The sequence below is a fragment of the Ranitomeya imitator genome, chromosome 9 (assembly GCF_032444005.1).
Source record: "Ranitomeya imitator isolate aRanImi1 chromosome 9, aRanImi1.pri, whole genome shotgun sequence".
Taxonomy (NCBI): Eukaryota; Metazoa; Chordata; class Amphibia; order Anura; family Dendrobatidae; genus Ranitomeya; species Ranitomeya imitator.
This window is the reverse complement of record NC_091290.1, coordinates 27908633-27922075: the sequence shown is the minus strand read 5'-3', so window position 1 is coordinate 27922075 and position 13443 is coordinate 27908633. Positions and strand designations below refer to the sequence as shown.

The following is a 13443-nucleotide window of genomic DNA, read 5'->3' as shown; positions in this document are numbered from 1 at the left end:
CAGTTTAGTGCCCATTCCCACCTGTATTTTAGGCATCTTTGCCTTCCACTTCCCTTCTTTACAGGAGCCTGAACGGTTTTCATTGAAATCTCACGCATGCGCTATGTTTTGGTGCAGCTTCTTACCTATATATGTCTTCCAGCTATCTCTGCGCCCCTCATCACTGGATAGCAGCACCTGCCTCACAGTAACCCACTATGTTTCCTATGAAATTTTGTGCAAGCACAGAACAGCCTTCATCTCGAAGTCTGTTAACATTACATTCTGTACATGCGCCGGGACGTTGACAGTCGGAGCATTCGGGGTCGTGCAGACCACGGTATTTTCAGTCGGAGTGCAATCCGACAAAACATTGGAGCACACTCAAACCAATTTTATTCTATGGTGCCATGCACATGTATGATAGTCTGTCCGAAGAAAAAAAAAAACACAGCATACCAGACCTCGGCCATGCAAGTCAATGGGTCCATCAAAACAAAAAAATCTGACATCTGAGTGTGGTCCGATTTTTACGAACAGACAAGAATGGAAAAGATGGAGACATTTTTTTTCCCCATCTTCTCCACATCGAAGAAAATCAGATAACACTCTGATCAGTGTAATTAGCATAATTAGACTGATTAGCTCAGATGAGAGAAAATACTGTTGAGTGAAGGTAGACTGTCTGGAAGGCGTGTAGGTGGGAAGGTGTACTAGATTGATCGGCCACGCCAAGAGTGCACACAGCCAACACAAAAGTACCATTTTTTTTTAAAGCAAAGTTCCTACAAGGTGATGTGCTTAGTTTGACCACTGATTATGCACTGACCGATATCCTTAAAGGTATAAGGAGGTAAATGGTCTTGTGAAAGCAAATTCAAAATTGAGATGATATGGTTTCACGTGATAGTTAGTGTAATTAGCGTAATAACAGTATTTAATATGTCAAATATTTTTAAATAATTAGGTAGCTTTTTTTTAAAATGCATGTATTTTACAGTAAAAATAGTTTTTTGCAATTGGGTTTAATTAAAAGTTTTGCACCATTTGGCTTTTACAGCCACATTGTCTCCTAAGTTGATTTATGACCATATCAAAGTCCAGGTCAACTTTGATGTGGTCTGTGATCAAATATCTGCAGTAGAGGGGCTTAGAAAAAGATGGATGTAAGATTTACAAATTCTCCATCAGCACAAGCTCACAACTGGATTCTACGATAACCCATTCTGTAGCCAGCAATGTGCAGGGTAAAAAAAAAAAGGTTCTGTAGAAGCTAAAAAGGTGCTACAACAATTAAAGTAAACATGTGATTGATTATGCCCAAATTGCAAGAGGTGATTGACAGGTTTTTTGCAAAGCGAGAGACCTGTCAATTTGCTAAAGCAGCGCTGGGAATAGGCGGCCAAGGGTGGAGTCGGACTAGGATCTTTAAAGTATATAACTTCTCTAAGGCTACTTTCACACTAGCGTTTTCTGCAATCCGTCACAATGCGTCATTTTGCAGAAAAAACGCATCCTGCAAAAGTGCTTGCAGGATACGTTTTTTCCCCATAGACTTGTATTGACGACGCATTTGCGACAGATTGCCACACGTCGCATCCGTCGAGCGACGGATGCGTCGTGCTTTTGCGGACCGTCGGGAGCAAAAAACGCTACATGTAACGTTTTTTGCTCCTGACGGACCGATTTTTCCGACCGCGCATGCGCGGCCGGAACTCCGCCCCCACCTCCCCGCACCTTACAATGGGGCAGCGGATGCACCGGAGAAATGCATCCGCTGCCTCCATTGTGCAATGCGCTAAACGCTAGCGTCGGAATCTCTCCCCGACGCATTGCGACGGGGAGATTCCGACGCTAGTGTGAAAGAAGCCTAAAAATGTCAAAGCATTTTAGAGAAATATATACTTGGCTGCAATCGTGAAGCCAGGCTATAATTTATGCTTTCTGCGGTTTAGGCAACATTAATCTAATGACTGGGTTCCTTTAATGAAATAAAATGGCAAAAAATATCTTTAGCCCAAAATACATTAAATTTAAAAAAAAAAATGTCTCCATATATATATCTATATAGCATAAAAGAATGGTGCTGAAATTCCTAAGTCAAATGACAGTTATCAAAAAACACTTGCGATGATCGTTTCAAGTTTTCAGTAGCAATGTAGTTTCCAACAAAATGTGGCCCGTTTCCAAACTCTTCCCATCTAATCTTTGATACAGAATTTTAGGGTCATGATGACCATCACCCATATGTACTGACTAAATATGAAAAGTAGTGTTCATGGGAAATCTTTAAATTTTGTCATTCACCGGCGTGGTATTCTAGCGGCATACTCTAGGTTCTAACTGCAAAAAGTGAGATTATCACCGAAGAACAAGAGCAATTTATATAGAGAATATAAGTAATTTGACTTGTTGAAAGGCACTTAATTAAAACTATACTATGATTGCCACTTTAGAAAACAGCAGCATGGTTTACGATACCATATAAGAGTCTTCACAGTTTGATGAAAGCAAAGGAGTGAGAATAGAAGGCAAAATGAACAACATGCATTCACAAAGAATAAAATAAGAAGAATTAGATACCATTTAAGTGCAGCAAGCAAATTATCTGTCATAGATGCTCTTGGCAAACCTTGAAAAAGACTGTAAAATGTTTAAAAAAAAAAAATAATTTTCAATTGTGTAGATTATACAGTCATGAGAAAAACTAAGTACACCTGTCTTGTATTCTATGGTTTTATGTATCAATAAATAATTTAAAAAAATACTAACAACAGTGTATAACAAATTACACCATGTCAACAGTTATTCAAATCTAGGCCAAAATGTAGAGTCAATGGGTGAAAAGTTAAGTATTCCTTTAGTGCCTTCATTGGAATTAAGAAGGTACGTAGCAGCCAGGTGCCGTTGATAAAATGCCATTAATTAATAATTGTTCACCTCTATAGTAGCAGAAGTTTAGGCAGTTTGTTGGGCTCTAGCATTCAGGCATGTGTTAACACAATGCCAAGAAGGAAAGACATCAGTAATGATCTTAAAGGAACCATGGCTTCTTCTGACCCTCAATCTAGGAAGGATCATAAGACCATTTCCAAAAAAAATGGAGTCCATCCTTCTACATTGAGAACGATTATTTACAAATGGAAAATGTTCAAGAAAGTTTACAATTTATCCAGAAGTGGACATTTCAGCAAATTCACACCGAGGTCAGACTTGGCAAGTCTCAGAGTAATTGAAAATACCCAAGAGCTACAGCTCAAACTCTAAAGGCTTCAATCAGCTTGTTAAATGTTCAAGTTCATGAGTCCAATTTGAAAATGACTGAACAAGTGTGATTTGCAATAAGGGTTGACAGGAGAAAGCCCCTTCTTTCTAAAAAATAACATGACAACATGGCTAACGCTTGCAAAACTTGCATCTGAACAAAGACGTCTGGAAAAATGTCCTTTGGACAAATGAAGCCAAAGTGAAGAGTTTGGCCGTAATAATGTAGTGTGCTATATTTTGCAAACAATCAAAGCATATCAGCACAAACACATCATATCAACTGACAAGCACAGTGGTTAAAGGGTGACAGTTTAGCTTTTTTTTCAGCCTTAGGACCTGGGCACATTGCAGTCAATACTAAAGTATTCTATTCTAGAGTCAAATGTGAGGCCATCTATCCAAAAAGTAACGAATGGCCAAAACAGGACAATGATCCTGAATATACCAGTAAAATATACCAGTAAAATATACATCATAATGACTGAATAAAAAAAGAATGAAAGTCTTGCAATGTCCAGACCTCAACCCAACTGAAATGCAATGAATGCCCACAAACAAACCATAAATGAATACCCACAATCCTCAATGAACCTTTAACTGATTTTTGTCAAATTTAAACTGAGTACTAAGGATGACCGAATGTGCTCGGACAAGATCTTATCTGCGCATGCTTGAGTGCTAACCAAGTGTCTTCGACGTGCTCGAAAAATACGTTCGAGTCCCCACTGCTGCATGTCTCATGGCCGTCAGACAGCTGCAACACATGCAGCAATTGCCCAGCCGCGGGAACTCGAACATATTTTTCAAGCACGCCGAAAGCACTCTGTTAGCACCCAAGCATGCGCAGGTAAGACCTTGTCAGGGCACATTCACTCATCACTTCTCGCCTTCTCCAATTGGTGTTGCTTCACCGACTCTGGAACAGTTTTACTTTTTCTGCTTTCCTCGTTTCCAAAGTTATGTCCCTTGGTCATATTGATGCAAATTTTCCCTTTGACTAACTGGGTTTATACCGCAGAACTTGGTTGTGGGCATGAATGTGCTCTGATTGGCCAGCATCACAAGAGAAGAAGCAAACACCCACAGAGAAGTTCTGTGCTATACACTCTGTTGGTTGAAGGGAAAATTAGCTTCTTTATTTCCCCGGGGACATAACTTTGGAATGGAGGAGAACAGAATAAAAAGAAAAACTGTTCAAGAAGGATGGGAGCAATGCCAATTAAATGAGGTACTATGTTTACATAAAAAAAAATAAAGCGAACGGTCCTCTTTAATCAATGTTTTAAAGAAGAGTTGACTAAAAATTTCTCCAGAATGATGTAAGTGACTTGATCAAGTCATACAGAAAATGATTACTTCAACACATTGCTGCGAAAGGTGGGTTTTACAACCTATTGATTCATGGCCATGTGGTGTACTTAACTTTTCGTTGGCTTAGTTTTTGTTAAATAAATAATGTCAAGGCCTAAATTTCTTATTAGGTCCTGATACGTAAAACCATAAAATTCATAGAGGGTTACTTGATTTCTTTCATGACTGTAGATGTCCTATATTCCGATACAAAAAAATCAACAGCACAGCACTATATACAACTGCATATTGTATCACTGAATATTCAATAGAAACCTCATAGTAGTATATGCAATGTAGCAGCACAAAGCAATAGCCAAAGTAGTTCATACCAGCTAAAACAGTGGCCTACTGACAACAGTGTGTAGACAGCATTGTTTTGGGGGTTTTGCCACTCATCAGTACAGAGCATGATACTGGTTAGGGGCATGAGATGGCTCTGATACAGCTCAGAGGATACTGTCTCTGATTAAAGAGAACTTTTCACTGAATTTAAATATAAATTGAAATATAAATTTGTGCTGATGAACTGCTTCTTAAACAGGTTTTTCTTAAATTTTCTGTTCACCACCATTTCAAGGTTATGCCCCCTAGTAATAAAGAGCTCCCGATATGTGAATTGTTCCTTCAACAATCTGGTATTTTCTGCAGAATTTATGTGGGCATTTGCTTTTTCTTCTCTGTGACATTGGCCAATCAGAACACTGCGATGTCATAGAGGGACAAAAGCAATTGCCCACCAAGATTAAAATCTCTCATGTGGCCACGATGAGAACTCCACAGTTGCCAATCCCTTCCAAGTATCAGAGCGCGCTGGAGCACAAAAGAGCAGCAGTGCTGAAGAGTCAGAGTCCTGAATCTGACTGTTAGAAGCAATGAAGTGTGTTGCTTTTCTCCTATGCTCCGGCTCTCCAGTGCTGCTGCTCTTTTGCTCAGAAGCTCCAGTAGCAGGAAGGTATGCAGCAACTATGGAGTGAGAACACGCTGAACAAGGCTGCAACTGTGACCTTCTCTGTTAGCACGTTTGCTTCTTCCCTTCTAGAACACAGCTGTATTTTGATTGGCCTGCATCATAGAGGAGAAAAAGAAAATGCCCACAAAAAGTTATGTGCTTCGTGTGAAGTTAGTTGAAAGGAAAATCTGCATATTGGCCACTTTTTTTTTTCTTTAATACTGGGGGCATATCTTTCAAGCAAACTACTGACCTGACTGCTGGATCAGGTCCTGGGAATCGATTTACGCCACCACTACTAATGATCTTTGCCCTGATGATAAAAATACTCCAAAACAATTTAGTACGGTGTAACTTTGTCTGAAGTAGGAGTCTAATATTAGGACAATAAGCCAGTATAAAAATTGCATTTTTTCCAGTAAAACAATATGAAAAATAAAAAGAAAAACAATTTAAAACATACATTTAGCATACAAACTTGATTTAAATAATATGTCATTTTCTGATGACACATTCCCCTTAAACTGAAGTCTTAAACGTATTTTTATGTTTTCTGCTTTCACTACCAGCAATTGATTCTAGAAGAGCTTTTTGCAACCAATAATTTGGGAGCAAAAGGATTTGTGTTCAGTTAGTAGTTACGGTATATATTTGAAGTATTACGTGTAGTTATATAAACAATATATTACATTTTCCCTATGGAAGTAGTTTATATATAAAACACTTTATATATAATTACAATATGGCATGACCAACAATGGATGAATTTTGTTCAACGGATTCTTAGTAAGGCTACGTTCACATTAGCGTTTCGCTAATGTGCGTCGCTGTTGCGTCGGCGACGCAGCGGCGACGCGCCCCTATGTTTAACATGGGGGACGCGTGCGTTTTTTTGGTAGCGTTTCCGACATGTGCGTCGTTTTCGACGCTAGCGTCGGACGCAAGAAAATGCAACAAGTTGCATTTTTCGTGCGTCCAATTTTCGTCAAAAAACGACGCACGCGTCGCAAAACACAGCGTTTTTGCGCGCGTTTTTGGTGCGTCGTGCGTTGCGTCGCCGTTGCGTCGCCGACGCACCGGCGCGCAACGCTAATGTGAACGTAGCCTAAGTGACCCCTGTGGCTTAAGTACCTGCAGTTCCAAGTCTTGGCTTATGGAATTGAAATAAAAATTAGCCCAACCATTCTAAAACATACTTATTTCTGCAGATTCATTAGAGTAAACGGAACGGAGGCTTTATTTCCAGTTTCAAGTTTTCTTTTTTTGTTTGGAAAACTTTAGCTAGTTTAGTTACTAAGGGAAAACTTTTTTTTTAAAAAAAACTTTAGTTTAGTTATAAAGGGAAAGGGTTTGGAGATGGAGGGTGAGTAAGTGAAATTGGAGTTTAAAGAAATAAATATACTTTAGAACATAATTGAAGTTTAATGAAATGTTCTATAATTGTTATACAAAAAAGATGTTTTTCTTTGTATTAAAGGCCCGCTTTATTTGATGGGGTGTTTGTCTCCCTTACCCCCTTTTCAATAGTTTCCTTTTATTTATTTTTTTGCTTTGGTTTTAATTTTTTCTTTTCATTTTTGTAACATAATCTCTATATAATTTGATTGTTCATGGTCATAATTTTTTTTTTTTTAAAGTCTTTCACAGGTCAGCATATCTTATAGAGGTACGCTCACTAAGCTATGCTAGGCCTAAAACATTTAAAACGATTATTTAAAAAAAAAAAAAATCATATTTTAGACATGATGTTTGGATGACATAAATGAAAAATTTTAAATATAAAGTGACCGTGAAACAGTAAAGTAAATTAAACAAGAAAAGTGTTTTTTTTTACCCAGAGGTTTCACAGTTTCTTTTGTAATTTTTTTTTTGTCTTCATGCTAAAATCACATGTGGCCAATTGTTTGATGTAAGTTGTCTAAATATTCTGAATCAATTTTATTTGATGAGCACAGAGCAGCTGAAATAAACAGTATTTTTTGGGTAGATAATTGGGAAGAACTGTTAAACGGTGGGAGGTATATTAGGAAAGAAAGTTGTGTTCTATTTAGAATTAAACAATTTAGAATTAAAAGATAGGGCTTTTATGGCAGAATTTAAGAAAAACATTACTGTAGAAGAATATATTAGGGTAAAAAAAAATAGAAAAAAAATACAAAAGTTTTGGAAAGAAAAGTAGACATTTAAAAATATAACAAAATTAGAAGATAAAAGAATTTGGTACACATTACAAAACATAAGAATAGGATGGAAATGTGTTGGATTTTTTTTGTGGAACCACACAGTTTTACATAATTTAGAAAAATAAGTTTATGGAGAATTTCAAATTTTGAAACAATAAAAAATAATATAATAAAATAGTTTAAGCTTCTTTGCATATTGATATAAATTACTGGGTTGGTTGAGTCATTAAGCTATGTATTTCTCCACTTATAGAAGGAGACATTTATGGTTGTAAAGATATATTTATATAGATATATGTATATTTTTAGGATAAAAAAAAGTTTTACGCTGAGTGAGGGAATAAGAGCACAGGAAATAGAAGAAAATTACGATATACTATAAGGGAGTTTTACTCATTAAAAGGGAAGATAAGGAACTGAGATTTTAAATAGTTACTATTCAGTCTTTCATTAGCTGTATTCAATATAACGATAGCTCAAGATGTTTAATAGATAGTGAACGTTGTATGGTAGAGCAATTCTGGGTTATTCTAGTGTCATCTAGTAGTTTTAGATATAGAAGGGAGTGGAGTTAGCAGATAGCATTGTGTTGACTGTATGTTTATATTCTGAGGTTTTTACTCACACAATATTCTTTGCTGTTTTCTCTGTTTTTTTTTGTCTTGTTTACAGGAGGGGAGTTAATATTACCCATAATAACCGAAGATTCCTTAGACACCCCTCCCATTGCTACCCGGTCCCCCTTTGTACCTCCTCCCCCCACCTACCGAACTGTCCTGACACTGGACACCACCAAAGATTCCTTGAGTGTTCCTTCCAACTTGAGGCCACCATGCCCTTCTGAGCAAGAGGATAGTGATTGCGAGGAGGGAATAGAGGTCTCTGGTTATGCCTCAGGGGAGGTATTTGAATCAAGTTTCCCTCCTACTGATGACGAGGACTTTTATACCAGCTTTCCATTGGTAACTGATAGAACCTTGCTATCCAGACCAGATAGTGCAGCACGGAGACCTCCAGGTTCTCGGCCAAATACAAGGGCGGGAGGTTCAACCTCCTCTCCTTATGACCTTCTCACCTCCACCACATCCCCAGACCTTGTCCGGAACATCCCTGCCGGCAAAATGAATAACAGGGAGCCCCCAAAACCCAATATAGACCAATATCCCCATATCCCTACCTCTTTCCAGCTGGATAAGCTGAACAAACAGAGGTTTCCACCTATAACTTCTTCCCCTAATTTCCATAATTTCCCTACAGCGAATCCTACAGGCTCAGGGGAGAAAGGGGCCCCCGGAGCAGTGGAAGTTATCAGGGAGTCCAGCAGCACAACAGGAATGGTTGTGGGAATCGTGGCAGCAGCTGCTCTTTGCATCCTCATTCTCCTCTACGCCATGTACAAGTACAGGAACCGGGATGAAGGGTCCTACCAGGTGGACCAAACCCGGAACTACATCAGCAATTCAGCGCAGAGTAATGGTGCTGTGGTGAAAGAAAAGACAGCGCCTGCCACTAAAACAGTTGGTAAGAGTAAGAAAAATAAGGACAAGGAGTATTATGTGTGAAAGTATAGAATGGACTCTCCCAAATGTGGGAGTATGGTTGGGAAACATCTAACCAGCCATTTAATGGAGATACCAGACTGACCCCATGCTGTGACCAATCATTGACTAAGCAAAAGTGACTAAGCCCCAGGTCAACAGTTGGCTGTCACCTTAATCAACTATTCAAATGCTTAAACAACTGCCAACTGTTAAAACCCAATCAAGGGTTATCCAGACATTAACCTTTGGTCAGCCATTTGAATGTCAAATTAGCCAATCTACTGTACTGTATCTACAGTAACCAAGAAAGCATTCATGGACATATCCACTGTTTATCAAAATCATCTACCAGTGGATGAACACCAACCAGTCTTCTATTAATTGACCATGATCTGACCATCTGATGAAACAATCCTGTGTCCAATTTTTCAACCAAACTTTTTACTTTAACCTTAACGAGGAAACCCATTTCTTGCTCATTCCTGCTCATATCTTCCTTCTCCTGTTTTAAAGGGAAAAAAAGCCAAGATTCACTGAGCTTTACGTTGGCAACTCCTGAAAAAAGTACAAAATAAATTAATAAACGACCCAAAAACTTGGTTCCGGTCAAAACTATGGTAGAACTGAGAAAGGGAACGGAGAATGGAGATCTCCTTTCATGGACAAACATGCTGAAACTAGGAGAGATGGTCAATAATAATCAACTATAATCCTTTAATAACATGGAGCCATTGAGGGGAGAGGATGATAGATTGTTGAGAAAACCACTTTTAGAGACAAAGACTCATTAAAAAAAAATGGAAGAGGGCTAAAAAGACTGGCCTTGGTTATGCTCTCCCCTCCCTTATCCTCATTGCCCCTCAAATTCCTCTATGCCCTCCTAAAGATCAAGGTTATTTCTATTCTGGTTTGTGTGGTGTTGTCTTGGTTTTTTGAACGCTGAGCCGTGCGTTTGACTTCTTCGTGGACTTAATCTACTGCCCCACACCCCCTTCAAGAGATCAAAAACCCATTTTATCACCCCAGGCTTTCTCCACATACCCCTTTGAAATAAAATGGACTTGTAATAAGGGGTTTTGGGCAACTGGGGCAAAGAGAGTATCAGAATATCAATAAAGCAAATGTTACGGCCTTGTATAAGAGTGTTGACATTTTCATGGAGAGGTACAGTCTATTCTTCAGAGTTATCCTTCCACTGTTCTCTACATTCAATTTGGGTCATACTTTATACTTGTGTACTGGGCAAACAATCAGCATTACATTTAGGGTGGATATGTGCGTTTTATCAAATTGCAGACTAAATTACCATCGAAGACTGAGGTGTATGGTAGTAAAGAGCAATTGTTCGTTTCACCTCCAGTTGAAGGTTACAAATAATATGATGCATTACATATCATTTAAAATTAGTTTACCATAGATAGTAATTTATTAAAGGGGTATTCCGTTATACAAAACTAATACTATATCAAAAACATATATAATCACCTACAGTCCTCATTATCTACTTCTAGCAATCATTTAGTCTACTCACCTTTCTCTGTATTCCCCATGCCACGGACTAGCAAGTCTCCACCTTCTTGGGCACTTCATATTTGCTCCCTCGCAGCTGAGCCTCTCGTATCAGTTCCCAATTAGCCACACCTTTATTTGCTAGGTCTGAAACTGAGCATGTTCAACCGGCAAACAGTGGAACTACAGGTCGTAACTAGTGATGAGCAACTATGCTCAGTACTCGAGTTTCTCCGAGTATTTCGGCGTGCTCGAAGATTTAGTTTATGTCGATGCAGCTGCATGATTTGCGGCTGCTAGACAGCTTGAATACATGCGGGGATTCACGAACAAACAGGAAATCCCCACATTTATTCAAGCTGTCTAGCAGCTGCAAATCATTCAGCTGCTTTGACATAAACAACCTCCGAGCATGCCAAAATACTCAGAGACCACCCGAGCATGCTCGGAGAAACTCAAGTAATGAGCATAGTCGCTTATCACTAGTCGTAACTAGTGTTGAGCATTCCGATACTGCAAGTATCGGGTATTGGCCGATACTTGCTGTATCAGAATTCCGATACCGAGATCCGATACTTTTGTGGTATCAGGTATCGGTATCGGATCAATAGGGATGTGTAAAATAAAGAATTAAAATAAAAAATATTGATATGCTCACCTCTCCGGCGGCCCCTGGACATCACCGCTGGTAACCGGCCGGCTTCTTTGTTTAAAATGAGCGCCTTCAGGACCTGCGAATGACGTCGCGGCTTCTGATTGGTCGCGTGCCGCCCATGTGACCGGCACGCGACCAATCAGAAGCCGCGACATCATTCTCATTCACAAAACTCCTAATTCTATGAATTAAGGACCTGCGAATGACGTCGCGGCTTCTGATTGGTCGCGTGCCGGTCACATGGGCGGCACGTGACCAATCAGAAGCCGCGACGTCATTCGCAGGTCCTGAAGGCGCTCATTTTAAACAAAGAAGCCGGCCGGTTACCAGCGTGATGTCCAGGGGCCGCCGGAGAGGTGAGCATATCAATATTTTTTATTTTAATTCTTTATTTTACACATCCCTATGGATCCCAGGGCCTGAAGGAGAGTTTCCTCTCCTTCAGACCCTGGGAACCATGAGAATACCTTCCGATACTTGATGTCCCATTGACTTGTATTGGTATCGGATATCGGTATCGGCGATATCCGATATTTTTCGGGTATCGGCCGATACTATCCGATACCGATACTTTCAAGTATCGGACGGTATCGCTCAACACCCATTACAGTGAACTAGTAACATCCTATTCTGGGCCAGTAAGTGGTAACTGAAAGGAATATTACATATTCATTATTTTTACTTTGTACCACTTTCAGTAGAAGTCAGATTTTATATACTGGAATACCCCATTAATTTATTCTTCATTTTAGAAGTAAAGTAAAACTGATTGACTTGCCTTGCAACATTTTTGCAGTATGTACAATGGCCAGAGTCACGCGCTCTGTCCCGTAGGCATCTGTAAAGATCTCTTCACATGTAAAGATCATATTGATTGTAACTTAAAAGTGGTTTTCCGCTATATTTTGGAATCTACCTTGGCTTAAGTAAAAATAGAAAACACTTGAATCCGCTTCCAACTCCAGAGCGGCTGCTCCATTGGTTTCCACTGAACAGGGAGCAATGATTTCTCAACAACTAGTACTTTGACCCGCTAATCAATCCGTGGCTCGGTTGCCAACTTGACTTTTTAATTTTTCTGGACAGCCTTTCAAAAAAAAAATTGCAAACAATATTTTTTACAGACACATTGTAACAGGATAAGAAATCATGATTATAAGTGACACATCTCTACAGCCCATAATTCATATTCATCATTGTGAAGCGTAAAATGATGATAATTGCAGTCAAAATGAGTTGTATCAGCTTCGAAAAATAAAAAAAATCACGGACCCCTTAATTTTTTTTTACCGACAGTGCTCTTTTTTTATAGACTGTTCTGGAATTTTTGGATGGTTGGCAACAATGGTCAGAATACTGCTTGTTGTGACGCAGTCGCTTTTGTTCCGATGGACACCAATGGCGTAGTAGCACTTGAGTAGGGAGCAGATTCCTGTGTTTTTTTTCCTTGCACCTCTGTAGTTTCCCATTAACTTGATAAATGCAGCTTGAAACCTCTTTAATTGGAGATAAAATAAGCTACATTGTCTGCTGAAAAATTATTGAAAAGAAAAAAATAATTAGTCCTGAGCTAATCTGCAGACGACAAGCTGGAGATAAAATATGGTCAACGTCGATGGCGGAAAGTCACCTGGAAATACACTATGGAAGTTTAACGTTACGTTTTTATTAATTGCCAATAACAAAATGGGATCAAACCGTGAAAAATTAAAAAGTTTGATCCCAGTTTTGAAAAAAAGAAAATGTGGTCAAATGCAGTGTAATAGAAGTATAATGCGTAGGATTCATTCATAGCAGCCTTCGGTCTGAAGACGCAAGGCAAGAATGGTGGAGAAGGAACCCCGATGGCGAAACAAGACAAAAATAGGCAGAAGTGATGGATCTTAGTCTTTTTTTTTTTACTGCTAAGGATATATTCACCTGTGGCAGGTGGTGTGTTTCCGAAATCCCTGAAAATCTCGAAATTTCCCATTACTCGGAATGTGGCTTACTGTGATCATTATGCAT

The 13443-nt window shown here is 39.1% G+C and overlaps 1 protein-coding gene across 37 annotated transcripts in view; it reads left to right on the top strand.

The window, feature by feature from the left end:
- NRXN2 (neurexin 2) overlaps window positions 1–10412 on the top strand; it is a 724697-nt gene extending 714285 nt beyond the window's left edge. For 19 of the 37 annotated variants that reach the window (XM_069738695.1, XM_069738688.1, XM_069738694.1 and 16 more), the window contains one exon: window positions 8404–10412. In XM_069738695.1, the coding sequence (XP_069594796.1) occupies window positions 8404–9293 (890 nt within the window). In that variant the 3' untranslated portion in view covers window positions 9294–10412. The remainder of the gene's footprint in view (window positions 1–8403) is intronic. The other 18 variants (XM_069738707.1, XM_069738710.1, XM_069738704.1 and 15 more) reach the window with 2 other exon arrangements.
- The last annotated feature ends 3031 nt before the right edge of the window (window positions 10413–13443 follow it).